This window comes from Giraffa tippelskirchi, chromosome 3 (assembly GCF_054371585.1).
Source record: "Giraffa tippelskirchi isolate mGirTip1 chromosome 3, T2T-mGirTip1v1.2.pri, whole genome shotgun sequence".
Taxonomy (NCBI): Eukaryota; Metazoa; Chordata; class Mammalia; order Artiodactyla; family Giraffidae; genus Giraffa; species Giraffa tippelskirchi.
Window position 1 is genome coordinate 30,290,441 of NC_137277.1, and position 27,995 is coordinate 30,318,435.

The following is a 27,995-nucleotide window of genomic DNA, read 5'->3' on the forward strand; positions in this document are numbered from 1 at the left end:
CAGGGATTGAACCCACACCCTCTGTATTGGACAGGCAGCATCTTAACCACTAGACAGCCAGGGAAGTCCCCTGGTTAGCATTCTGAAACACTTAAGTAACTTGAAAAGTGAAGTGAAACTGAAGCGAAAGTGTTAGTCACTCAGTCATGTCCGACTGTAGCCTACTAGACAAATATATATTAAGCATTTGTGTTTTCACTTTGATGTTAAGAAGATAGCTATAAACATATGCAAGATCATTCTAACTAAACAGCCATCCACAGAAGCCTCCATCTAATTTAATATTCATAAATATTTAAAATTCATTCACAACAACAATGGAAGCCTCAAGACTAGGCTCCACCATATAGTTTTCTGTTTAAAAGGGGTCCATCCACTATCTAGATTTGACCACCTCTCTTCCTGTTGTTCTAGAAATGAGATGACCAGCTCTTTCAGAATATACAGCAACTGCCTCCCTCTGAGCAGAGCCAGGCTTAGGAGATTTACGGTAAAGGCATGTTTCCTAGGAGGTCAGTACTGAAAGCCCGACTCAAGCGGCAGTTTCTGGGAGAGAGAAGCTCTCCACCCCGTTGCAACAGTGCACCTTTTCTTCGGGAGATGTTCGTGTCAGAAAAGGCTCAGCTGGGATACTCATCAGTGTCTCCTGTCCGTCTGGGGTTTGGCGGTGGGCAAGGATAAAATGAGCCGGTCCTCTTGGGGCCATGGAAAATCTGGAGTCCAGGCTCAAGAATGCCCCTTACTTTCGCTGTGAGGAGGGGAACGATTCTGTCCCTGTGTGCCAGAAGTGCGAGACGTGTATCCTGGCCTGGAAGATCTTCTCCACACGAGAGTGGTTCTGGAGGGTGGGCGCTGGGTCCCAGAGGAGGTTCCTGGTGAGCGTCCTGCAGCAACTGGACAGCCTGTACTTGTTACACTACTTCCTAACCCTCCTGCAGACCACGCAGGGCAAGGATCTGGTCTACCACAGGGCCCGGTTCGACCTGAGCAGGAAGGAGGGCAAGATGGTCCAGTCTTCCTGGAACCAAATGCTGGATGAGATGGTGGAGCAGAAGATGCGGGAGGCTCTGCACTGGCTCCAGAACAGCAGCCAGCGGACGAAGGCCAACTACACGCTCCTGCTGCTGCAGATGTGCGACCCGGGCTTGCTGCTCACCGCCGCTGACGTCGTCCGAGTCCTGTTTCTGAGAGAGTGGGGTGACATCTCAGGTAAGCGAGGCCACAGGTAGAGAGACCCGGGGTCCCCGGAGACCAGTAGCCTGTGAAGGGACGGGAGATGTGGACAAGCTCAGGTCGATGGGGCATTTCCAGATGGCAGGTGGTGGTGGGCTAGTAGCTCAGTTGTGTCCGACTCTTGGCGACCTCATGGACTGTAGTCTGCCAGGATCCTCTGTCCATGGGATTCTCCAGGCAAGGATTCTGAATAGGTTGCCATTTCCTTCTCCACGGGAATTTCCCAGGATTGAACTCAGGTCTCACCTGCATTGCAGGCAGATTCTTTACCGCCTGAGCCACCAGGGAAGCCCTATCTCCATTCATTCCACTGTATTCCTTGCTTGGACATGAAATCTAACCTGGATGTGGAGTTTATCCAAAGCTGGGTCAGGTGTTGTTGTTTAGTCTCTAAGTTGTGTCTGACTCTTTGCGACCCCATGGACTGCAGCATGCCAGGCTCCTCTGTCCTTCACTATCTCCCAGAGTTGGCTCAAATTTATGTCCATTGAGCCAATGGTGCTATCTAACCATCTCATCCTCTGCCGCTTCTCGCCCTTGCCTTCGGTCTTTCCCAGCATCAGGGTCTTTTCTAGTGGGTCTGATCATCAGGTGGCCAAAATATTGGAGCTTCAGCTTCAAGGAGCATCAGTCCTTCCAGTGAATATTCAGGGTTGACTTCCTCTAGGATTGACTGGTTTGATCTCCTTGCTGTCCAAGGAACTTCTCAAGAGTCTTCTGGAGGCATGAAGGACTGAATAAGGCTGGGATAGAAGTTCTCTATCATTGTTGTATCAGAACCTCTGGGAAGGCTTATTAACACCCAGGTGGCCGTGGTGCTCCCCAGAGCTCCTGATCCAGCAGGTGTGATGTGGGTTATGAGTCTGCATTGCTAACATGTTGCTAGGAGATGCTGATATTGGTCTGTGCGCCTCATTTTGGGAGCTAGTGGTCCAGTCTGTTGGTGAGAAGGTCTTGGCCAGCTGGACTAGGGCAGCAAAAGCAGCCAGAAAGGAGGCAAGGGACTGGGGTTGCAGGGGGGTCCAGAAATGGAAGCAGAGGTTTAGCGGCATGGGAGAAGTTTGGAAGGGGGCATCAGATGGAGAGATTCAGAGGTTGAGCTCTCGAGAGTGGGGGATTCCTGCTGTCCACGAGTCCTGGAGTGTGGTCCTATTTGCAGACTCATAGAATTTCAAGAAACTTTACAGCTTCCTAGGGGACTATTAGGGGCTTCCCAGGTGGCTCAGTGGGTAAAAATTCCTGGGTTGGAAGACCCCCTGGAGAAGGAAATGGCAACCTATTCCAGTATTCTTGCCTGGAGAATCCCATGAACAGATGTGGGCTGTAGTCTCTGGGGTCACAAAGAGTTGGATGTGACTGAAGAGGCTGAGGCACGCATGCAGAGGGCTATTTGAACCTGATAAAGGCACTTGCTTTCTTTGGTGTGTCCAGGAAGTAAAAGAATGATCATATGGAATGAAGAAGTGGTGGAGAAAGTCAGAGAATCCTGTCAGTTAGGTTAGAGATTGACCAGTCCAGCGCCTTTATTTTGTAGGTAAGGATGTTGAAGTTCAGTGAATCTGAGTGACTTGGTTGTGGTCATCCAGTCAGGGGGTGAAAACCAGGCCTCCGATCCTAAGCATCTCCCATGGGCAAGGCTGCCTTCCAGACAGGGAAGTAGGCTCTGTCCATACATGTGCCCTGTTCTGAGGTCCTCCCCCACCATAGGAATCAGCTCCTTGTATTTACAGGTCCCCCTTTCCTAGGGGAGCTTCTCTCTTAAAAATGAATTTTTTAATTTGACTCAAGCGCATATTCATTTCACTGAAGAAAATTTATTCATATCACTGAAGAAAATTAAGTAAGTGCTTCAAAAAAGCAATCCCTCTTTCAACTCCTGCCTCCTTCTGTCTCTCTCTTTTCCTCCTTCCCTCTCTCTTAGTTTCTATCCTTGCTTATATAGAGAACTGATGAGGTTTGCAGTGCAGGCAGGGTGGCAAAGGCTAACAGAGGCTTTCTGTGACTTTTGTGTAGAAACTCAGAGGCCCCTAAATAAAAACAGACATGACTGGCCTGGTCAGTTTTGTGTAGGTTTAAAAGAAACCAGTGACCTAAAGCCACTTTTCTTCAGCACTTCCTCTCCGTGCACCTGCTTCAAGGGCCACTTGTCTTGGTCTTTTGTTTTTCAGGGACTGACCCAGATTTCACCAACATGTTTTTCATCCCTGAGAAAGGCCATACACCCTCGTGTGAGACCTCACAAGTCTGCTGGGCAGCCGGAACCAGGCACACAAGCTTCCTGTTGTCCAAAACTACAGGAAAAGCAAGTTTGCATGACCTTGTGCGAGGGGGAGCAGCCAGTGCTGGTAAGTCCGCTGGTGGCAGGAAAGCCCAAGGGGAGGGGTCCCATGGGACCTGGAGGGGCTGGCAGCTGATGGCATCTGAGGAGAACAGATGTGGGCAACTCACACTCATTTGTTGTCTACAAAGTGGGCTGGGCAGTCTGGAGTTTATCCCCTCATTTAATCCCATGTCTGATAAGTGGGCTTCTCCAGTGGCTCAGCTGGTAAAGAATCCAGCTGCAATGCAGGAGACACAGGCTACGCAGGTTTGATCCCTGAGTTGGGCAGATCCCCTGGAGGAGGAAAATGGCAACCCACTCCAGTCTTCTTGCCAGGAGAATCCCATGGACAGAGGAGCCTGGTGGGCTAATCCAAGGGGTCACAGAGAATCGGCCACAAGTGAGTGACCGAGCATTCATACGCTCACTGGTGAGGTGAGAAACAGGGATGAAAATCAGTCACTGTGACCCTAAGTCTCCCTCTGCCCCAGGTTGTATCCCTTGGTCTAGCCCCCCAACCTCTGGGACAGGGAGGAGGGAGGGGCACCTCCAGAATCCAACCTACCAGGAGCTATTTTTGCAGCGCTGGATTCAGTCTTTTTATTTATTTGTTTGGCTCTGCAAGGTCTTAGTTGTGGCATGAGGGACCTAGTTCCCTGACCAGGGATTGAACCCAGATTCCTGGACTGGGAGTGCAGTCTTTACCACTGGGCCACCAAGGCTGTCCCTGGATTCAGTCTTGAGGTGGAAATAAGAGCAGTGGGGAACTGGGCTCTGACTTTAAGGCTGTCCTCAGTTGGTTTTTGAATCAAGACACATACATGGAATAAATATAGGAAACACAAAGCATAGATTCTAAAATGCTTTTTATATGGAAAATTTGAAGTTTCAAAAAATAGGTTTGTTTTAGTTGTTGTTCAGTTACTAAGTCGAGTCTGATTCTTTGTGTCCTCACGGACTGCAGCACGCCAGGCTCCTCTCTCCTCCTCTGTCTCCCGGAGCTTGCTCAAACTCATGTCCATCAAGTCGATGATGCCATCCAGCTATCTCATCCTCCGTTGCCCCCTTCTCCTCCTGCCTTCCATCTTTCCTGGCATCCGGGTCTGTTCCAAGGCGTAGAACAGTGTAATCGTCACCCGTGTAACTGTCTTCCAGGCTCAGTAATAGTCACCATCTTGTCCATCTCATTTCATCCACCCCTTTCTTTTGAAATTGTGAGACCTTTTCTTGTTGGGATCCTTTAAAGGGAACTCTGGACACCATGCCTTTTCACCAGCAGGGAAGGGTAAAAACTGCTTGTGTGCTTGGTTAGGGGAAATTGTATTTGCACTTTTGCAGAAGAAATGACCAAAACTCAGGGGTCTCAGGGTAGACTCTGATGAGCTCTGTTTTGGTGGGGGAGCTTTTGGCAAGGACTTGCTCTGGGCCTGGTGGTGGTGGTGGTTTGGTCGCCAAGTCGTGTCTGACTCTTTTGCAACCCTGCATAGAGTCGGACACTACTGAGCGACTAAGCACACACACACATGAGCTGTAGCCCACCAGACTCCTCTGTCCATTGGATTTCCCAGGCATGAATACCGGAGTGGGTTGACAATTTCTTCTCCAGGGGATCTTCCTGGCCAAGGGACTGAACATGGATCTCCTGCATTGCAGGCAGATTCTTTACTGGCTGAACCACCAGGGAAGCCCAAAAGTGCTTGGAGAAAGCACACGTCTCTGGATGGGCTTGGACTCATCCCAAAGATGCCCCAGCTGTGCCCCCTTCCCCAGGTTCCCTCTAGAAGTACAATGGAAGAGGTTGCTCCAGTGTATTTCCGAGATGAACACGCTATTTTCTGAAAAAGCCAATGTGTCCAAATCAGGCTCGGCCCCGGCCACTGATGTGCTGCTGGAGCTGGACACCGTCCGAGAACTGTCCTCCGGGGTCAGCAGGTACTGCGACTTCATCCGCCAGCTGCCCATCCACCTCTCCAAGTATATCCTAAGTATGTGGGGCCTGTTGGGGGGTTTCTCAAGCACCCCCTCTCCCTCATCGTGGCCCAGGTGGGAGGGTTCCTAGACCCACCTCTTGTTTTTCCAGGTTTGCTGGATAAGAGCACCTTGAACAGGTGTAGCTTTGTGAGCCAGCACTGGGCGGTGCTGGCACAGCAGGTCAAGACCGACCTGTCCATGTACTCCTTCATCCAGCACCAGATCACCTTCCTGCAGGTATGGCCTTTCTGGGAGGGACAGGTCAGACTAGCCTCCTATCTGCCAAGTCTTCCCGTCTGTGGTGGCCCCTGAGCTGGCCTCCAGCTCCACGTGGGCTGCTTCCTCACCGCCTTCACGTCCAGACTCCCGATCACCACTGACTCTCTAGTGGGGAGCACCCCATCTAGAAGCCCTGCAGGCAGAGAGAGGCAGAGACTTACCCATGCCCCACCGAGCTGGGAGCTTTCCCCAAGGAGCCTTACTGGAGCTTGTGCCATAAGAGAGCCTCACGTACACAGATGTTTACAAGGCCACAAAGTGTATTTTTAGGTTATGATGCACTTTTCCCTGGATAGTAACCACCTCTGGCATTTACAGTTCTGTCTTTTGCCTGAAGTCTGACCCTAAATCAGGGGTTCCTGGTAGTTTGGGTTTTTCCCAGCAGAGGGAGTGGATAGGAGACCGTCGAGGAGGCCCTGAGGCAGGCCACATGCTGGAGGCTGGGAACCCCCCACCGTTGTTTTTTTTTAATTAATTAATTTGTTTTAATTGGAGGCTAATTACTTTACAATATTGTAGTGGTTTTTCCCATACATTGACATGAATCAGCCATGCCACCCACCGTTCTTGCTGGTCCTCCCTGGACGTTTGATGTCATTATCCTCCTCGAGCCAGTCTGCCCACACCACTGGCCCAACTCTCCAGCCCAGGCCTACCTGGGCCAGTGCTTATCTGTCTTTCAGATCCTGCCAAGCACTAGTTTTTAGTTTTCTCTTGGAGTGTAAGGACAAAGAATAACTGTTTTCTGTTATTTCCCCCAGGGGTCCTATACCAGGGGAATAGACCCTAATTATGCCAACAGGGTTATTATCCCAATTCCGAAAATGACGGATGATGGGAAGCGCCTACGTGTGAAAAATCAGAAGTGGAAACTGAGAACAAAGGTGGGTTCTGATGTCATCTGGGGTAAGTGACTGTAGGGCGTCCTTTCTTACTGGCCACTGAAGGCCGAAGTCCAGGCTCGGACCTCACATAAGGATGTCAGACATCAGAGGGTACAGGATAGAGCATATTAGGGATGTGGGGTATGGAGGATATGGGATAGAGCATATGGATGTGGGGTATGGGAGGTGACGTACCCTAATAGAGAGGCCAGAGTCCTGTGCTGTGTGTCCATAAGCAAGTGATTTCCTCTCCTTAAGCCTTATCTTCCTCATCTGTTAAGTGAGGGCTCATTTGGGTGTCTTCTTGGAGTTCTTCCTGACTGCGGCTCCCACGCCAGTTCCTATGTCCATGACACCAAGCATCTAGCAGGCAGCTCAGAGCCAGGAGCAATGTCAGGATCACTGGGTGTCCCCACCACTGGTCTGTCCCTGCGTTTCATGGCCACAGAGGTCTGTGGCTGGGGATGGGGAAGGACGTGGGGGCAGGGCCTCTCCGAGGCTACCCTCTCTGAGGCTCAGCTGTCTCATCTGTGAAATGATGAGAATACTTGGTGGGGTGGGTGACGTGCTGTGTGACGCAGCTGTGAGGAGATGAGGGCTGCTGATGTGTGAAGACCTCGACACACAAGGCACAGAGCGTGCAGCAGCGATTGCACTTGTCCCTTGAGTTCCCACAAGTACGCTCTGTGCTGTCACATGTACACAACATGAACATGAATCCCCGGGTTCCATGAAATGGTCAGTCAAGGGGCACCAGTGACTTTATTTTGCACGCATCTTGGTCCTGGGCTCAGTTTAAAAAAGTTGTGTTATCAGTGGCACCGGACATTCACAGAATCAGAGATGGAAGAGGAATCAGGACCCTCGACTCAGTATTTTCACACTCAGGGGTTCCTTTTCTCACTGGTTGGCCCCCTCCCCATCACCACGTAGCAGTTGCCACGGCCTGAAGAGGAGGAGGCCATGGACCCCTGCGCATTTGCCAGGGGGGAATCCCAGGGTGCATGTCTGGGGCCCTGGGTCAGGTCGCCGCTGTCCTTTGACTGCGGGTGTTCCCTTATTAGAATGACTACAACCTGTGGACTGCGTACCAGAACCAGGAGACTCAGCAGGTGCAGATGGAGGAGAGAAATGTCTTCTGTGGCTCTTACAACATCCGCATCCTCTCTGACACGTAGGTACTAGGCTCAGAATCTAGGACCCAGGGCCCTTGGACTACCCACGCAAGCATCTGAGGATTCCCATGACCCTCGCTCACTGGAAAAGCAATCCTTCACGTGAAACTCCAGCCCCAAACCCATCTGGAGACTTGCTGCTTGATTTTTGCACCATTCTCAGTAGAGAGTGGGCTTCCCTGGTCGCTAAAGTGGTAAAAGAATCTGCCTGTCAATGCAGGGGATGTGGTTTCCATCCCTGGGTCGAAAAGACCCCCTGGGGGAGGAACTGGCAACCCACTCCAGCATCTATGCCTGGGAAATCCCATGGACAGAGGAGCCTGGTAGGCTACAGTCCACAGGGTTGCAAAAGAGTTGGACATGACTTAGCAACTAAACAACAACCAACATTAGTGGGTGGAGGACACTCTGCCCTTATAAATTTTGGGTACACTGACCAGCAACCTTTTGCACAATTCACATGCATGAAACCTTTTAAAACTATCTTTGCTGTTTAATTCTTATTTTAGAAGTAATATATCCTCATTGGAAAAAATATCCACTAAATGCCAGAAAATGTATAGAGAAAAAGAAATCTCTTCTATAATCTCGTCACATAGAGATAACTACCATTAATATTGATGTCTATCCTAAAATTTTTTCTTGGCATGTATAAATACATATTTTAAATAGAAATGGGGCTATGCTATACATATTTCGATAACCCACTCTAGCAAAGTACTGTGTCTTTTCATGTTAAATATGAAAATGGTATTTATGGTAACTATGTAATGTGACATCATTTGAATATCCCAGAAGAAGATCCTTTCATAATGTCAACTTCCTGACATATTTTAGATCTAGAACTTCACTCTTTATTCAAAAAGTTTTGTGAAGGACATCTTTTGTTCTATTTTTGGCTGTGAACCTTGCTAACAAACTGCATCTTGACCAGTCAAATAGGGGGAAGACAGAACAGATGGGAAAAGGCAGAGCTGAGTGTTTATGAGTAGTATGGTGATATGCGCTCTTTAGCAGAGAGAATGACAGGTTGAACTCTAGATACGACAAATGGAATGAGGGCAAAAATGTCAGAAATTGCTCCTCATATTTAGAGTGACAATCCATCCCTGTTTATCCAAACAACCCTGCTTTACTCTGTGGTCCTCGAGTAATTAATAATAGTGTCCCCTTTCATGATAAAAAAATCTCAGTTTGGACAATAAAGTTTTTGGTCATCCTGCTCATATTTTATCTATTTGCTAATAATCTTGTGATTGGAAAATTAATTCAACTCACCCTATTTTGTTGGATTTCATACTGATTGAGGGCAGGGTCCATCCATATATTACTCATCTTTGTATTTCCCATGAGCACCTATTAGCACAAGACTTTGCCCCTAATGTAGTATGCTCACTGGATATTGGTTAAGGGAAACAATAGTGATAGCGGTGGGATATGCAGTGGGTATCGGGCTTCTCAGCTGTGTTCCTCTGAGGTTTTCTGTGAAGAAAATTTTCCATGGTCAAATAAAGCAGAAAATGCTGCATACTCTGTTCTCTGTCCTGGAGATTTATTATACATTAGCAGAAATTGTTAAAATAATTGTGCCTTTTGTGTTTAAGTTTTAAATCTGCTTGAAATGCATTTTTGTTACAGTGTGAGGTAGAGATCCATCAGGGCTTATTAACACTAGGCCTTGCCTTCTGCTACATCCCTTGCTGGATGGATTTTCCATGATGACATTACTATAGGTGAAAGGAACTGTACTAAGTAGTTCCGTGGTTCTCTTCTCTCATGGTGCATCTTTTTCCTGGCAACTCAGGTGGGACCGAAACAGAATAATCCACTATTCTGGGGGAGATTTGTTAGCTGTGTCATCCAATCGAAAGATCCAGCTTCTAGACATCATACGTGTAAAGGAGAAACCCATCAGGTTTCGAGGCCATGCTGGGAGTGTCCGGGCCCTCTTCTTGTGTGAAGAAGAGAACTTTCTCCTGAGTGGGAGTTATGACCTGAGTATCAGGTAAGTGGTCCAAGAAAGTTGTGGTCCTCAACTTGCCCAGGCCTAAACACAGCTTGTGGAAAAAGCACATGTGCGTTTATGTTTTTTCGTATTTATGCAAAAGTTATCCTAAATGATGCTGACTTCTAGAATAACCCACACTTTTTTTGGCAAGATAGAAACCAAAAATTTGTATATTGTTTAAACTTTGAGTGAGATAGATTTATAGAAATTATTAGATCTAGTTTCTAGCTGAAGGCTACGAATCAGAAAGTATTTTCTTTAGTATTCTTAGATGAAAGCATAATTTACATTTCTTTTTACAGATTCCTGTAGGGGAAAGTAGTTTTTTTGTGGGTGTGAAACCTGGTATGGAAGCCAAATAGTGATAAAAGTGTATATGTACAAATATTTTTAAACAATATAATAAACACTCCTGTGCTCATTACTCAGGTCAAGAAGTAGGGCATTACCATTCCCAAAATCTCATTATGTGCCTTTCTCTTATTTTTTCTTTCTTCCTCCCAATCAGTATAAATTTTATACTTAAATTTCTTTATAGTTTTGCTACCTATTTATGTATCTCCAGATATATTCACTACCTTTGTCCTTTCTTGAACTTAACATAAATGTAGTTGTATTTTAAAAATTCATGTGTACTTGACTCTTGTACTAATTTTGAGATTCATCTTTATGATATGCATAGCAGTAATTAACTTATTTTCACTGAGATATAGTATTTTATTGGATGAATACATCATAACTCATTTATTTACTCTTCTGTTGGTGGACATTTGCATTGTTATTAACTCTTTATTCTTTCAAAGGTTACTGCTGTAGACATTCCTGTATGTGTTTCCTGGTACCCATGTGTATGAGTTTAAAAATTTTTTTATTGAGGTATAATTGACATACAATGTAGTTTTAGGTGTACAATATAATGACTTGATATAGGCATATATTGCAAATGATTATCCCAGTGAATTTAGTTATATCCATCACTGCACATAGTGACATTTTTTTTTTCTTGTGATGAGAACTTTCAAGATCTACTCTAAGCAACTTTCAAAAATACAACACAGTGTTGTTGGCTTGCTTTTCTATTCTTGCATCAAAACTACCTTTTTAAAAAAGACAATTTTTATAGAATAGTTTCAGATTCACAGCAAAATTTACAGGAAGACACAAAGTTTTCCAATATACCCTCTGCACGTGCACATGAATATATTCTCTTGTCCTCAAGATTCCCCATCAGAGTGGTACATATGTTACAGCTGATGACCCTGCTTTGACACATCATAATCTGTGCTTTCCTGATGGCTCAGTGGGTAAAGAATCCTCCGACAGTGCAGAAGATACAGGAGGTGCGAGTTTGATCCCTGGCTTGGAAAGATCCCCTGGAGGAGGAAATGACAACCCACTCCAGTATTCTTGCCTGGAGAATCCCATGGTCAGAGGAGTCTTGTGGGCTACAGTCCGTGGGGTCACAAAGAGTCGGACACAACTGAGTGGCTGAGCATGCATGCAATTACTTAAAGTCTACAGTTTAAGGTTCACACTTGGTGGTGTACATTGTATGCATTTGGACAAATATATAATGACACGTATCCATCATTATAGTATCATACAAAGCATTTTCACTGCCCTAAAAATCCTCTGTCCTCTGCCTATTCATGCTTCGCCCAATCCCTGACAACTGTTAATCTTTTTACTGGCTCTGTAGTTTTGCCTTTTCCAGAATGTCATATAGTTGAAATCGTATAGTGTGTAGCTTTTTCAGATCTTCTTTCACTTAGTCATATGCATTTAAGGCTCCTCCATATCTTTTCATGTCTGGATAGCTCATTTTTTTCTTGCTTTGAATAATATTCCACTGTCCAGATGGACCACAGTTTATTCCTTCATCTACTGAAGGACATCTTGGTTGCTTCTAAATTGTGTCTGTTATGAGTAAGTGGCTATAAACATCCATTTACAAGTTTTAAAAAATATTTGTTTATTTATTTGGCTACAATGGGTCTTAGTTGCAGCACGCAGAATCTTCATTGCTGCATGTGGGATCTTCAGTTGCAGCATGTGGGATCTAGTTCCCTGATCAGGGATTGAACCCAATCCCCCTGTATTGGGAGCATGGAGTCTTAGCCACTGGACCACTAGGAAAGTCTCCATTCCTATTTTTCTAAAAGCATTTATCAAATACCTTTTCTACATAAATTATGAAACCAACCTGGGCATATGGTTAACTGTGCTGCTAGGAAGTAGAAATTCAAAACATGCTTTTTTTTCAGACCACTGGAACATTGTTAAACTCAACTATGTATGCATAGCAGGCTCTGATGAACAGATAAAGGCCATAGGACCTTTAGGAATATTAGAAGGAAAAGTCTGACAATGCCCCCCACCCCTGCAAGTCAAAAGAAATATTTACTTATTGTTTATTATGTGCCAAGTCTCCTAATAACTCTATTGGATAAGTGCCATTACTATCCCCAATCTACAAATGAGGAAACTGAGATAGCGGGTGATTCAGTAACTTATTTGAGACCACACAGCCAGTGAGTGATGGACGTAGGAGTGGACCTCAGGCAGCCTGCCTCCAGAGCCTAGTCTCTTGACATTATACTTTGTCCTGTCACAAAATCAGTATGAATGATGGTTGAGAGACCTCAGGCAGGTTTGTATATTAAAAAACCATGTGAATCGTACATGTTTCCCATATATCTCTTAGATATGCTTTGTGTGTGTGTTTAGTTGCTAGGTCATGTCTGACTCTTTGTGACCCCATGGACTGTAGCCCACCAGGTTCCTCTGTCCATGGGATTCTCCAGGCAAGAATACTGGACTGGGTTGCCATTTCCTCCTCCAAGGGATCTTCTCAACCCAGGGATGGAACCCAGGTCTCCTGCATGGCAGGTGGATTCTTTACCACAGAGTCACCTGGGAAGCCCTAGATATGCTTTAGAAATGCACATAAAATAGTCTGAATCCTAGTGGCACATGTCAATTGTTCTGTTGTTCTTGTTTGAAGATCATCTCTACCACTGTATCAGTGTCGTGGATTCTGAGCCTAGTGATTGTTCTAGGGACCCTTCCACCTGATGAAAAGTGAAAGTGTTAGTCACTCAGTGTGTCTGACTCTTTGCAATGCAATGGACTGTAGCTCGCCAGGCTCCTCTGTCCGTGGAATTAAGCCATTCCCTTTTCCAGGGGATCTTCCTGACCCAGGGATCAAACCTAGGTCTCCCACATTGCAGGCAGATTCTTTACCATTTGAGCCACCAGGGCAGCCCAACTTGTGACAACCAAACATGTCTCCAGACATTGTCACATGTCCCCTGGGAGTGGATGTCACCCCTAGTTGACAATTTCTGCATTACTGTATTTAATTCTTCATAAACCTGTGAGATAATTATAATTATTATCACTTCCATTGCATCAAGGAGGAAATGAAGTTTTCACTGAAGTTCAGTAGCTTTCTTAAAGTTACATCTAATAGGTGCTGCAACTGGGATTCAAATCCAGGCCTTGGACTCTGAGCTTAATTATGAAACTCTGATGCCTTCCAACTACCTATCAACCTAAAGGAACTCTATACTGTTGAACCCTTGGGCCCTCAGAAAGTCTCAAAAACATCTCTTTTTTGTGGTCTGATTCCTGCAGATACTGGGATCTGAAAAGTGGGGCTTGTATACGCATCTTCAATGGCCACCAGGGGACCATCACCTGCATGGATGTGTATAAGAACAAGCTTGCCTCTGGAGCAAAAGATTGCCAGGTGAAAGGTGAGAAAGAAATGCCTCAGACTCTCTAAGATGTTTCCCTAAGCTCATGGGTTGCCAGAAGACTTGTTTTGCTCATTTCTACAGACAGTCACTTATCCCTTCATCCATCTGTCTATGGATCCATCGATCCATTCACTCGATGACTATTGGTTGAATGCTAGGAGCTGTGCTAAGTGTAAGGAAAGCAGCATATGTCATGGCCCTTTTGATGTGGCTTTCTATTTCCTCAAGAGCCTCATGGTCTCCTAATGGCAGCAGGTACATAAATATATCGTGGAGGGAAGAGTAAATATGTGAATGACAACAGTTGCCGTTTATTGAGTACTAACTTTGGGACTGCGATGGATGCTTTACATTATCTTATTTCAGTCTCATTAGCATTCTATGGGGTGGATGCAGATAAGGGATCCATGACTCAGAGAGAAAAACAATTAGGCCTGAGTCAAAACTGCTAAGTGGTTGGGTGGGGATTTGAACCCAGGGCTGTCTGGTTCTAAAACATGTACTCCAGCGAGTTTGTGGAGGGCTAAGTCACCATAGAAATAAGAGTAAAAGGGGAAGCACTGCAGGCAGAGTACTGTTTGAGTGTGGTCCTGAGATGAGTAGTTCTACATGCAGAGGGAGCATGTAGGGCATTTCAAGCAGAAGGAACAGCTCAGGGAAATCACAAAATATGAAAGAAAATGAAGAATTGAGGGACTTCCCTTCTGCTCAGTTGGCTGGGCTGTTGTGTGTGGTGTTGGTGATCAGGCAGGTACATTTGTTTGGGGCCAGATTATAAAGGGCCTTCTGTGTTGAAAATTGAATTTTATTCTGTAAGATGTAGGAGGCTGTAAATGCATTCTAAGCTGAGAGGCGGTATGATGAAATGTATATTTGAGAAAGACTGCTCTAGTGATATTGTGGAAGAAAGATTTGGAGAGATGGCAACTCTGCGGGGATAGGGAACAAGTTAAAATACTACTCAGTCTAGAGAACCTGTGGATGTCTTCAGAATATCTGAGAATAGGCAAGTGTGAAATTATTGGATAGATCTGAGTTTACAGGAGATGGTATATACAGAGGGCTGGGGGTGGGATTTCCAGAAGGAGAACTGGCAGGACTTCAGCACCAACAGGAGATGAAAAGCAAGGAAGAAGGGCGAAGGGTGAGGCCAGACTTTATAACTCAGGCCATTGGATGCACAGAAGTACCACTGATGGAAATGGGACCTTGGAGGAAGAGCAGGGTAGGGGAGGGATGGAGGAGAAGATGATGGCTTGTATTTTGGACACGTTGAGTGTGGCAGGCAGGAGAACAGCCAGCCAAAGATGGTCCCATCCTAATCCCGGAAACCAGTGACTGTGTCACCTTGCATGGCACGAAGGACTTTGAAGATGTACTGAAGTCAGGGACCTTAAAATGGGGAGATGACCCAGGGTTATTGGTGTGGGCCCATGGGTCATCACTTGGATCCATAAAAACAGACATTTTCTTATGTGTGACCAAAAGGAGATGTGACTGTGGATGAATGGTCAGAGAGATGGAACGTTGCTGGCCTTGAAGATGGAGAAAGGGGGTCGTGAGCCAAGATGTGTGTGGGGGACCCTAGAAGGTGGAAAAGGCAAGGACATGGATTCCTCTCCCCGCCCCCCTGAGACTCCCTAAAGGAGCACAGCCCTGCTGACACTTTGATTTTAGCCTTGTGAGGTTGTGCAGTGATTCTGTGAGATAATCCGTTTGTTGTTTTCAGGCTCTAAGCTGATAGTAATCTGTTACAGCAGCAATGGGAAGCTAATGCATTGAGTGCAGAGTTCCCGCAGACACCCAGGTGAGGGCAAAAAATCAGTGTAGAAAAGCTTACTCACATAGTTTGGGTTAATGGTTAGAAACATGGTCTCTGGACTCAGACTCCCTGGGTTCAAATCCCAGTTCAATCTGCTCACCACCCCTGTGATCTTGAACAGGTTACTGAACCTCTCTGGGTCTCAGTTTCCCCATCTGTACAGGAAGGAGTAATAATAGCTTTGTCCTGTGAAGATGAGTTAATGCATGGCAAGCACTTTGATTGGTGCCTGGCTCATGGCTAGTGTGGGATGGGTGTGCACTGTGGTTAGTATTTGGTCCTGTGATACTCATTCCGTTGCCTGAGGAAGAAGGTTCTTTGGGGGGCTTTAATGTTCTCATCACTGAATTTGTGATGCCCACTTTCAGTCTCTTCCTTCAAGCTCAGTTCTCCCACCACCCATGGACTCTCATATCCACCCAACATTTACGATATGAGAGGTAGGGGCTCCAGCACCATCTGTGTAGAAGCAGCAGTAGATCCACCCTCAGCTGTGACAATCTCTTAGAAGTAAAATCCAAAAGTCAGATTCAGAAATACTTTAAAATGTAAATAGATATAGACAGCTTTCTCTTCTTTGTGGGTGGGTAGGAGGTGAGGGTCAGGAGACAGCATCTGGGAGGAATCATGCCCTGAACACCTGCCATGATTTTCCTGAAATCTACTCTAGCATCTTTCAGGCTTGAGGAGGAGGCTTACTGGAGATGAGCTGTCCACCTCTTAGACCAGGAGGCTAAGTTCCAGGGTCAGAGCCAAGGTCTATGCGTTGCTGGATCTCCCAGGGGCTATGAGGGGGAGCCCTGGGTTGCAGGTACATGGACTATGGGTGAACCCGTGGGGGTGCTGGACCTCGTGAAGCCTTCTGGAGTCTGACATGATGGGCTCGGCTGGTCTTAGCTTCTGCGATGGGGTATGGAGCCCCTTTGGCACCCTCTCCAGGGACCCTCTTTTCTCTCTCCCCTTCCCTTTCAGAGTGGGATATAGAGACAGGGAAGTGCCTAAAGACCTTCAAACACAAAGACCCCATCCTGGCCATCAGGATCAGTGACACGTACATCGTGAGCAGCTGTGAGAAAGGCATGGTCAAAGTGTGGCACATGGTCACGACCCAGCTGGTAAAGGTGAGGGGTGGGGACTGGGGAGCGGAGTGCTGTGGGTGAGAGGCTGGAGGACACTGACAGTCCACCTCCAGGTAGCTCCCCAGTCCACCCTAGGGTGGTTGAGAGGCAGTCTCCAAAAGAGGGTGGTCCCGAAAAAGGGAAGGGGAAGACCCCCTAAGAAGGGACCATTCTGAGTTGGTTGAAGGTCAAGGCCCACATGAACCATGTTGTCATGGGTGGAGGTGGTAGAGGCTGCGTTCTGACTCCACAAGACACATGGACTCGGCGGGGTCTTTTCACGGCAGCACAGGTAAAGTACCTTTTCTTCTTCTGGAACATTTGACCCTGATTCTGGCACGGGGTCTGGGAATGAACAAACCACAGTGATCTCCTCTTCCTCTCTTCTGAGAGGAGAATGTTGGCTGTCTAGAAAGTGATCAAATGTTCACACACAAGAAGCGTTCTTGCCGGATGGGCAGCCGCCGTTCCTGGTGGGTGGTGCTGAGATATCTTTTGTGCCGAGAACATAGGATCACAGTGAGAAGCGGCTGCCTGGCTGGTGGGCTTTTCTCACCAGTGATATTACCATGGTCTAAGCAGCAGTTACTGAATGTCAAGCTGCCTCTGGTCCTGGCAGAGAGCTGACACATGAGCTTTGCCCTTCTGGCAGCGGAGGAAGGAAGACCGTGTCCCTCTCAGGCACTCCAGGAGGGTGAGGCCTGCCTGGTCACAGACCCACTGGGTGCAAGGCCTCCCCCAATCTCCTTCCTCCTTAACTGGGGAGGGAGCTCTGGAGAGCAGGTTGCCTGAACCCCACCAACCTTCTTGGAGCAGACGTGCAGTGGACTCAGGCAAACTCCCAGTGTGGTAGCCACAGATTGGTGGAGCGTGGCTTTGGGATCCATCTCAAGAAGCCTCCAGCTCTGCTCCTTGAGGAGTCACAATTCCAGCTGAAGATGGGCTGAGAACAGAGGCATCTTTTCTTGCAGACGCTCAGCGGCCACGAGGGGGCCGTGAAGTGTCTATACTTCGACCAGTGGCATCTCCTGTCGGGAAGCACTGATGGCCTGGTCATGGCCTGGAGCATGGTGGGAAAGTATGAGCGGTGCCTCATGGCCTTCAAGCATCCAAAGTAGGTGCTCAGGACACCCTGGCCAGGTCCCTGCCTCCGACCCCAATTTTCCCATCAGAACCTAGACTTCACTCTGTAGATAAGTCCCCACTGCTCTCTGCTGACCCTTTCGCCTCTGCTCCTCACCCATTTCCACTTTCCTCTTCTTCCACCTGTTGCCCAATATAGTCACCCCCTCTCCTGCCCTCCCTTGTTTCTCTTAAGAAACAACAATACTATGTGCAGATTTTGAGAAGTTACTGAAAATTTAGTTACGGTACCTGTGATAAATTTTATCTGTTACCTATCAAAATTAGGAATATTGGCAGAACTGTCCCTCAATGATGCCAGTTCCAGTAAACTTAAATTCTTGGAATTTTGTGATTGCGAAAGCTTAAAATGACCCAGGTGCCAAAGGTTTAAAAACAACTAAGGGCTTAAAGAAAGAGCTCCCTTAAAGCCCGTGGGCTCAATTCTATTCCGGGACAGCAGATGGATTTCATTTTGCATTTCCAATCCCAGTTTAGTGATGATGCCTGCTTGGATCCAATTAAGAAGTACTCTGAGGTTATCTAAGCTTATTTGGAAAGGGCATTGTGGTCAGTTAATGGTTCTGCCATAGTCGTGGGTTTTACAGACTGCTCTATGCCACTCTTGTACTGCATGAATATTGCTTCTTCCCCTGAGTGCATTATAAGAGATGGCAGGAAGCTAAGTGCTATCCTAATTCATTGAGAGAGTAAATGGATCTTCCAGGAGGATCTGTCAGGGATAGTTATTTAATGAAATATGGTCCTAGATTTCCTTGTACCTTCACAGGAACCTCTTTTTTTAAATTAATTTTTAAATTTTTAAAAAAGGTTTTATATTGGAGTATAGTTGATTAACAATATTGTCATAGTTTCAGGTGCATAGCAAAGGGACTCAGCCATACATATATATGTACCCATTCTCCCCCAAACTCCCTTCCCATCCAGGCTACCACATAACATTGAGCAGAGTTCCTTGTGCTATACAATAGGCCATTTTTGGTTATCCACAGGAACATCTTGAGCAGGCAGACTGGCTTTGTGGGCAGTAGAGGGGGATATGGGCCTATATGTGTATGTTCTCTATCTGGGGGTGTATAACTGCATTGTTGACAGGTGGGTAGTATCAGAAAGGGCCAGTGTTCAGTGATTTAGTCAACCCTTGGGTGATTATCAATAAACCTCTCAGGATTTATCATCTTGCTTGTCCAAACTTGACCTCAAGGAGGGACTCAAACTTTGTGATGTCACATTAAAATGGTAACACTATGTTTTTAAAACCTTCCAAGCATGCTGCTGCTGCTGCTAAATCACTTCAGTTGTGTCCGACTCTGTGCAACCCCAGAGACGGCAGCCTACCAGGCTCCCCCATCCCTGGGATTCTCCAAGCAAGAACACTGGAGTGGGTTGCCATTTCCTTCTCCAATGCATGAAAGTGAAAAATGAAAGTGAAGTCGCTCAGTCGTGTCTGACTCCTCGCGACCCCATGGACTGAAGCCTACCAGGCTCCTACGTCCATGGGATTTTCCAGGCAAGAGTACTGGAGTGGGATGCCATTGCCTTCTCCATCCAAGCATGAGTCAGTAGGATTTAATTTAGTTATTGGAAAATAATTGTTTCCAGCAAACTCATCAATGTGTTCACCATTTCATCAAACCCATTCTATTAATACCTCAGCTATGAGATCTTCTTAAACCATTCACATTTCTACTGAATGACAACCCAACACTCCATCCACATTGGCTCTTGATGCCTTACATACTTACAGCAAATCCATAGACAGTTATAGCACATTTGGAGGACATGGGCAGTGTTCTCATTTGTAAGGCCCTTTCTCCCACTCATCTGTAGCAGTGCTGTGTATATGTTAAGTGCTTCATTGTTGTTGTTCAGTTGTTAAGTTGTGTCTCACTCTTTGGGATCCCACGGACTGCAGCATGTCAGGCTTCCCTGTCCTTCACTATCTCCCAGAGTTTGCTCAAACTCATGTCCATTGAGTCAGTGATACCATCCAATCATCTCATCCTCTGTTGTCCCCTTCTCCTCCTGCCCTCAATCTTTCCCAGCCTCAGGGTCTTTTCCAGTGACTCAATTCTTCGCATCAGGTGCCCAAAGTATTGGAGCTTCAGTTTCAGCATCAGTCCTTCCAATGAATATTCAGGGTTGATTTCTTTTAGGAATGACTGGTTTGATCTCCTTGCTGGGCAGTTTGATCTCCTTGCTGGATAGTTTAGCTGGACATAATGAAGTGCTGAGGAAGCAAATTCATGCTACTGATTTGTACAAAGAAGCCAGATTATTAATTTACGGCAAGAAATATGACTATCCAGTACACTGAACACCTGCATTCCATTAAATGTATACATTGTATATTTATATATATTATATAATATATTTAATACCTTAAATATATATTTATATATTATATATAACATATTTTAATATATATTAATTAATTGAATATGTATATTTACAACTTAAAAATTAAGATAATTCACATGACACAAAATTCACTGTTTCATGGTGTACAGTTGAATGTTTTTTAGTATATCCATAATGTTATGTGGCCATTCCCACTATCTAATTATACAATATTTCCATCAGTCAGTAGTAATGTTCTCTGTTTCACTTCTGATTTTAGTAATTTGAGTTTTATCTCTAATTTTTTGGGGGCAGTCTAAGCAAAGATTTTATAATTGTTATATCTCCTTGGTAAATTCACACTTCTATCATCATTATATAATGTTCTTTTTTTGTCTCCATTAACAATTTTGCCTAAGAGTCTATTTTGTGTGATATTTGTATAGACATTCTGGTGCTCCTCTGGCAAGGAGTATCTTTTTTTCCCTCTCTTACTCCTTGGAAGAAAAGCTATAACCAACCTAGACAGCATATTAAAAAGCAGAGACATTACTTTGCCAACAAAGGTCCATCTAGTCAAGGCTAGGGTTTTTCCAGTAGTCATGTATGGATGTGAGAGTTGGACTATAAAGAAAGCTGAGCGCCGAAGAATTGATGCTTTTGAACTGTGGTGTTGGAGAAGACTCTTGAGAGTCCCTTGGATGGCAAGGAGACCCAACCAGTCCATCCTAAAAGAAATCAGTCCTGAATATTCATTGAAAGGACTGATGTTGAAGCTGAAACTCCAATACTTTGGCTACCTGATGCGAAGACCTGACTTATTGGAAAAGACCCTGATGCTGGGAAAGATTGAAGGCAGGAGAAGAAGGGTACGACAGAGGATGAGATGGTTGGATGGCAGCACCGACTCAATGGACATGAGTTTGAGTAAACTCCGGGAGTTGGTGATGGACAGGGAGACCTGGCGTGCTGCACTCCATGGGGTCCCAAAGAGTCAGACACGACTGAGCAACTGAACTGAACTGAACTGAATAGCCAATTAACGACATTGTGATAGTTTCAGGTGAACAGCAAAGGGACCCTGCCATACATAAACATGTATCCATTCTCCCCCAAACTCCCCTCCCATACAGGGTGCCACATAACATTGAGCAAAGCTCCCTGTGCTGTACGGTAGGTCCTTGTTGGTTATCCATTTTAAATAGAGCAGTGTGTACTTGCCCATCCCAACTCCCTATGTTGGATGTCATTGTTTTAACATACCTTAGCAATGATCATACACTGAAACATGAGCTGACATTCCCTTTTGTAATAAATATTTATTGAGGACCTGCTATGGGACTGGGCCATGTGCTGGGTGCTGGGTGTGCAAAGGTGTGCAAAGATAAGTGCTGAACCCAAGAGGATCTGACAATATACCGGAAGTCTATGTATATGAGTAGGGTGAGAGGAGAAGTGGAAATGAGAGATGGCTTTATGGAAAAAGTGAAAGTGAAGTCGCTCAGTCATGTCCGACTCTTAGCCACCCCATGGACTGCAGCCCACCAGGCTCTGTCCATGGGATTTTTCCAGGCAAGAGTACTGGAGTGGGGTGCCATTGCCTTAAGTAACATATAAATGTGTCCATGGATGGACTTGGATGAGTGTAGGTGGCACCCTTCAAGATCTAACAAATTGGTGACATCAAGTTCCATTTTTCAGTAGCATTAATAGCAGTGGGATAATGGCACTTCTCAGATCTGAATACTCCACTCATCTGGAGCCCAGCTAGGACCCAGCTGTTGTCAGGGGGATTTTGTTAGAGGCATTTATCTAAATCTTCTCCCGATCCCCTACTCTTCTCCTGCTGGTCATCACAAAAGAGGGCTCAAAAATCTCAGCTGCTGGGAACAGTTTTCCTATAGGATGTTTCACTGAAAGAATGAAAGCCACTAATCTAAGGACCAAGAGAACCTGCTCAAATACCAGGTTTTTGCTTCTTAAAAAGATAACCATTTTCCGTCTGTTTTTTTCTTTATTTATATAATAATGCTACTTTTAAAAAGATTTAAAACGTCAAATAATTCTGAGCATGACATTTGTAGAAGTCTGATAGCTAAGAAATCAATTTTTAAGAGAGAAGCACAGTCATCTATATATCTGACCAAAAAAAAAAATCTGTGACTTAAGCCCTTTTGTTTTTCTGCCTTGTGGCACTGTGACCAAGTTGCAGGAACAGTAACTGCAGAGTGAGGGGAGAGTACAGCTGTGTCTTGAGGGTTAATGGTTTACATCCAGAATCACAAAATGATAGCAAACATCGCTTCAAGGACAGTCATGATGAGCACCCCCCCGTCCCAACCACACACCAAACCCCCTGACTGCAGACATATCCGAGTAGTTCACCAGAAGGTGGATACTGCCCGTCACTCTGTTCCCTTCCAGGGAGGTTCTCCACGTGGCCCTTCTCTTCCTCCGGGTCATCAGTGCTTGTGCCGATGGCAAGATCCGCATTTACAATTTTCTAAATGGGAACTGTCTGAAGGTGATGAAAGCCAATGGCAGAGGTGATCCTGTGCTGTCCTTCTTTATTCAGGGCAACAGGTGGGTGGTCAGTGAGGAGGTCAGGGCCCTGAGCGAGTCTGTTTGGATGGTTTCTTTTTCCCTCCTCTGGGACACTGGCCCTGGATTTGCTGGCAGCAGGAGAGCACAGGTTGTGCTCACCTGCAGTTTGGGTTGCGGTGGATGATAGGCTCAGGGGCTCATTTGTTGCCAAGGTCGGATCTGATCACGTGATGGGCATGATACAGTTCTGCCGCAGGGATGTGGTTCTGCCAATAGGCAGCCCCCACCTGCCCTCTGGTCCCATATCCAGCCCGAGCGCTCCTCAGTTTCCTGTGTCTTGTTTCTGATGCAAAGAGACTTGCAGGAGGGTTGGGGTGGCATTGGCAGGTGGCTTCATGTCCAGTGGGGCCGAACTGAGCAGAGGTGTGTGTGCTCAGTCGCTTAGTCATGTCTTATTCTTTGCGACCCCATGAACTGTAGCCCACCAGGCTCCTCTGTCCATGGGATTTTCCAGGCAAGAATACTGGAGTAGGTGGCTATTCCTTTCTCCAGGAAGCAGAGGAGTTTACAGAAACCAGAACCACGGTGGCACTAATTGAATATAGCACTGTGTTGTTACATGCTAGGTTCACATGATATTATATAAAAATACCCAACTAGACTTTTAAATTCTAGCACAGGCTCACTTGAGACATCACCTCGTCACTCTGAACCACTTTGCCTTCCTTCTGCGTAATAAGGCTCAATAAATGAATACTCTTTCAGTCATGGAGTCAGAAATCCATAAAGAGAGGTCACCTCTGACCTTTTTCTCATTTGTGACATCCAAAGAGAGATGTCAGCTTGAGTGAAAATAAGTCTGAAAGATTTCTAACTAGATGGTTGCCTAATTCCATTCCAGTGTATCCTACCATAACCAGTCACTTTTATGGAGAGTTTATGCTGACCATGACAGTCTTAAAATTACAGCCTTTTGGAGCAGAAAGGAGCCTGCACACAGCATTTCCATCTCTTATTTACAATTATAGGCAACCTAGGAGACAGGGTGGGGAGCAGTGCCCTGTGAATGCTGTGAACCCCAGGAACAGTGGGTGGGAGGTAATGTTGGGGGTCCTGGGTTCAGGGGGGATTAGGGAAGATGGAAACCCTCCACCTTTCCAAATATAAATGTCCTGTCTGGACACAGAGTATGTACAGAGACCCCAGAGTGATAGAGTGAAGGTTGGGGTGGAAGGTCAGCGAGGGCTTGAAGACTTCCCCCGTTAGAGAGCTTTCTCATCCCATCATGACAATAGACATGTGGCATTTGGATGCTGTGCTTAAGAAAGGAGTGAACTTCCAGACATCTGTGTGCAGAGTAGCTAAGCTTTCTCCCTCGGGTTCCTAGGTCCTTAGCACTTACTCCAGGAACAGAAATTCACTTAAAAATGTTTTAATTCGAGAAGCAAAGTAATCAGGACACGTGTGCTTTGCTCACAACTCATTTTTAAAGAAAACAGCTACAGAGCTAATGAGTTATGCTGCATGGCCTGCTACCTTTCTCCACTCTAGACCCTGCAACAACCTACACCACCCTGTTTGTGTGGTCATTTCCCCAGCACTGATCTCTTGGCTCAGGATCCAATGGGACAGTAGTCCTAATGTGTATTTGAAAGCCAGGGCAGTGGCAGCCCCCATGTTCCTTTTATGGGTGTGTGGGATCTTAGCTCTCTGACCAGGGATTGAACCCGGTCCCTTCACTGGAAGGTGGAGTCTTAACCACTGGACTACCAGGGAAGACCCCTTTTATGGGCAATCATGTTGCTTTGGTTTCAGGATGGTGATCAACACGGAGAGCAATGTCCTCCTGTTCCAGTTTGAGAATATCAAGTGGCAGTACTCAGTGGAGCAGGCCAAACAAAAGAAGAAGGACAGAGAGGAGGATAGGGAAGAGAACAGCTATGCAGAAGTCCTCTCCAAGTCTAGCACCCAGGTCTACAGCCCAAGGGATTCTGTGTCCAGCAAGCAGACAGCCCAGGAGTCCCCGTTGAGCAAACCTCACAGGTCCCGCAACTTTCTGAGGGCATCCAGATTACCTACAGGTGAGAGAGCTGAACCCAGGCAGCCTCTGTGGTATCCACTGGAGCAGGCAAGGGGGTGCCAGGACTAGCTTCTTTGTGGGATATTTTGGCCAGTGGTTTCTTAATGATGTACATCCCAGTTCTTTAGGGCAGGTGGGAACCATTCTCTTTGACATCACAATCTAATAGGCAGCTCAAGGGAAGATGCTTATTTTCAAGGCCTAATTTCCAAATTTATTAGACTCTTTCTACAGGAGGTGACACTAGCCCTTCATACTTGCCATTAAAACAAGAAACAAGCTATCAACGCTCTCCTCCATGCCCTTGATCCAAACATATGTTGCTGTTGTGTTAGTTGCTCTGTCGTGTCCGACCCCATGGACTGTAGACTGCCAGGCTCCTCTGTCCATGGGATTCCCCAGGCAAGAATACTGGAGTGGGTTGGCATTCCCTTCTCCAGGGGATCTTCCCAATCCAGGGATCGACCCTGCATCTCTAGTGTCTCCTGCTTGGCAGGTGGATTCTTTACCACTGAGCCATCTGGGAAACCACTTTCCAAACATATAGTTCATGATTCACTTTCCAAACATATAGTACATGATTATTTCCTTAGGACAGAGACGAGATATATTATGCTCTTCTCTCGAGACCTCTGGTTGATAACATGCGTACCTGGAAAATACTAGATCAATAGATCACCTCCAAGCATATTATACCACAAATGATCAGCTAGGACAGAGCACTAGAAATTTCAGATAACACTTAAAGCTTGATAATCAGTAGGAAATCAGGGTGGGGGGTGGTCAGCAGGTGACCTAGATGGACCTTCGGTTCCAGGTGACTGCCTAGCTTCAAGGAACAAGAAACATCAAACAATAAAGTGATAATTTGGGTGAAGATCAGTTGAATTATCAGCTATGGCCCCAGTAGTCATCCTTGGTTGAATTACAGAATTACTACAGTTTCCTCCTCAATCTTAATTTAGGCGTGTTTTTGGAGATACCTCCAAGTCCAGGAAAGCCAAAGTCACCCTGGAAAGATGGCAGGAAGAGACCGGGTTCTCAGGAAGCAAATGGCTCGGGTGCTGAGCAGGAGAATTTGGAAGCAAAACTCGTCGCCGGAGATCAGAAGACAGGTGATCCTTTAATTCTGAATCATTGTGACAGAATTCAACCCCACTTTCTCTCTCTGTTCAGTCCAATTTTTCACCAGGCCAATAACTTTGCTTATCTTTGATTCAGAACAGATAAAATGCCCAGCTTCTCCTAAGAGTGACTGTGGTGTTGGTTTAGTGACTGATTTCCCCTAATTGTCCCCGTACTAACTTGAGGCCACACAGAAAAGTGTGAAAGTGTTTAGTTACTCAGTGGTGTCAGATTCTTTGCCACCCCATAGACTGTAGCTTGCCAGGCTCTTCTCTCTTCTGTCCATGTGATTTCCCAGCAAGAATACAGGAGTGTGTTGCCATTTCATTCTTCAGGGAATCTTTCCCACCCAGGGATCAAACCTGCGTCTCCTGCACTGGCAGGCAGATTCTTTAACATGGAGCCACCAGTGTGCTGGAATGAATCTCTTGTCCTTACCAGTGGCTTTTGGATCTATTGTCATTCAAAACATTTTGGGATCTCCTGTTCAGGAGCTGCTTTTTGGCCATGTGATAGTTTCCATTTTGCAGTGGAGATATATTTTTTGAAGGCAGTTTTGATTCTAAGAAACATCCAAAGATCTTTTGGAATCAAATTTGTTTTTTTTTTTTTTGATTATAATAAAGTGGAGATAAAGCTTTGCTATACAAGTTTTATTTAAAAATCTATGTATGTTACTAAAAATTTATGGGCTTCCCAAGTGGTGCTAGTAGTAAAGAACCTGCCTGCCAGTGCAGGAGATGTGAGAGACGAGAGTTTGTTTCCTGGGTCAGGAAGATCCCTTGGAGGAGGGCATAGCAACCCATTCCAGTATTCTTGCCTGGAAAATCGCATGGACAGAGGGGCCTGGTGGGCTACTGTTCATAGGGTCGCAAAGAGTTCGACACGACTGAGCAACTAACACTTCACTAAAAATTTATAAGGCCCATAAATGGGGTGTGAAGTTCATTTCCACAGGGGAATTTCAAGAATGTGTGGAACATAGAGATGTTCTTTCCAAAATATGCATATCTAGATGTTAATGCACACTTGGACACAAATACTAGCAAAGCTGTTAAAAGCTCATGTTAAATATGTTGTGATTGCTCGTCTCATAGAGGATTTTTGCTCACATGATGGTGGTGTGTTCATTGGGCAACAGCGACCTTAGTCTGCATAATAGTTAGAATGGATTTCATTTTTCATGCATGAGTATTTAATGGTTTTCATGGAACACTGATTTGCTTTTCTTTTCTGTTTTGGAAAAAGCAGATGATATGGAGAAATTACCAAAGCAAAGGTATCTGGGAACTTCGGGAGACTTGATCAGTCGCTCAAAGAAGTCCTGGAGCATTCCCATGTCGCCTGACCAGTTCCTCCTGACCGTAAATGCCCTGCAGAAAGCCCATAATTCCGGGGCGTTTGCCTATCCCCGGAGGCCCCAGGCCCAGATCATCGATGCCTGGGGACCTTCCATTCCATACCCAAGGAAGGTCCTGAGTTTGAAGGACCAAGCGGTCCAACAAGCAGTTGACCGACTGAGACTCAGCACTCCTCCCACAGAAGTGAAGCAGACCAGTATTCCCCTCGAAATCCAGAAGCTTCAGCCCAACTTGAAGAAGTCTGTACACGGCCCCCGAGTGCAGTCCACCATCCCCCAGCCGGTGCTTATCTGCCCCAGGTTCCATGGTGGCTCGAAGGGCGAAGACCGGGCGACCAGTTCAACTGATGGAGTGTGCAACTTCAGCCCCTTAACCAGCACGCAGGTCATCAAGCCAAACCGCATGCTGGCTCCGCCCACGGTCACGGCAGCCCAGGTTGCCAAGAAAGAACGGCCCCGCTTCTACTCTGCCCTTGACCCCTTACGAGTGAACACAGAGTTCATGCTGCTGACTGTGAAGGAGCAGAAAGAGTATGAGGAGGCCAGGATGAAAGAGTTTCAGGCCATAAAGCCAGTTGGAGTGGTCGACCCAGAAAAGGCCAGCAGAGCTGCATGGATCAGGAAGATCAAAGGCCTGCCCATTGACAACTTCACAAAGCAGGGGAAAACCGCGGCCCCCGAACTTGGACAAAATGTGTTTATTTGAACCAGCCTTGGGAAATTACAGCGTCTTATAATAAACAGGAAACCAAGTAGATGGTGATATTTGGCCTCTTTTGTTTTGTTTGTTTGTTTGTTTGTTTTCAACTGTTCCCTGGCAATTACCATGGGG

The 27,995-nt window shown here is 46.0% G+C and overlaps 2 protein-coding genes across 16 annotated transcripts in view; both read left to right on the forward strand.

The window, feature by feature from the left end:
• TRIM16 (tripartite motif containing 16) overlaps window positions 1-743 on the forward strand; it is a 49,379-nt gene extending 48,636 nt beyond the window's left edge. The window contains exon 7 of the mRNA XM_081583893.1: window positions 415-743. Coding sequence (XP_081440019.1) covers window positions 415-523 — 109 coding nt within the window. The 3' untranslated portion in view covers window positions 524-743. The remainder of the gene's footprint in view (window positions 1-414) is intronic.
• FBXW10B (F-box and WD repeat domain containing 10B) lies at window positions 488-27,918 on the forward strand. Of its 15 annotated transcripts, XM_081583857.1 has the most exons (15): window positions 488-1,209; window positions 2,665-2,767; window positions 3,402-3,578; window positions 5,416-5,538; window positions 5,634-5,761; window positions 6,565-6,687; window positions 7,752-7,861; window positions 9,667-9,867; window positions 13,507-13,628; window positions 16,426-16,574; window positions 17,543-17,685; window positions 22,479-22,637; window positions 24,414-24,679; window positions 25,644-25,793; window positions 27,052-27,918. In XM_081583857.1, exons 3-15 carry the CDS (start codon window positions 3,425-3,427, stop codon window positions 27,867-27,869), a joined length of 2,646 nt encoding a protein of 881 aa, XP_081439983.1. In that variant the 5' UTR covers window positions 488-1,209; window positions 2,665-2,767; window positions 3,402-3,424; the 3' UTR covers window positions 27,870-27,918. The 15 variants fall into 15 exon arrangements, with proteins under 15 accessions (XP_081439983.1, XP_081439984.1, XP_081439985.1 ...); XM_081583858.1 differs by lacking the exon at window positions 2,665-2,767 and having other exon boundaries at window positions 5,324-5,538; XM_081583859.1 differs by lacking the exon at window positions 2,665-2,767 and having other exon boundaries at window positions 5,324-5,538; window positions 27,055-27,918.
• The last annotated feature ends 77 nt before the right edge of the window (window positions 27,919-27,995 follow it).

What these genes read in the sequence shown, in the direction of transcription:
- FBXW10B (XM_081583844.1), top strand. Translation starts at nt 705, where the DNA reads ATGGAAAATCTGGAGTCCAGGCTCAAGAATGCCCCTTACTTTCGCTGT. An exon ending in ACCAGATCACCTTCCTGCAG is followed by an intron (nt 5,762 to 6,564) that starts GTATGGCCTTTC and finishes TATTTCCCCCAG; the next exon opens with GGGTCCTATACCAGGGGAAT. An exon ending in AGTTATGACCTGAGTATCAG is followed by an intron (nt 9,868 to 13,506) that starts GTAAGTGGTCCA and finishes TGATTCCTGCAG; the next exon opens with ATACTGGGATCTGAAAAGTG.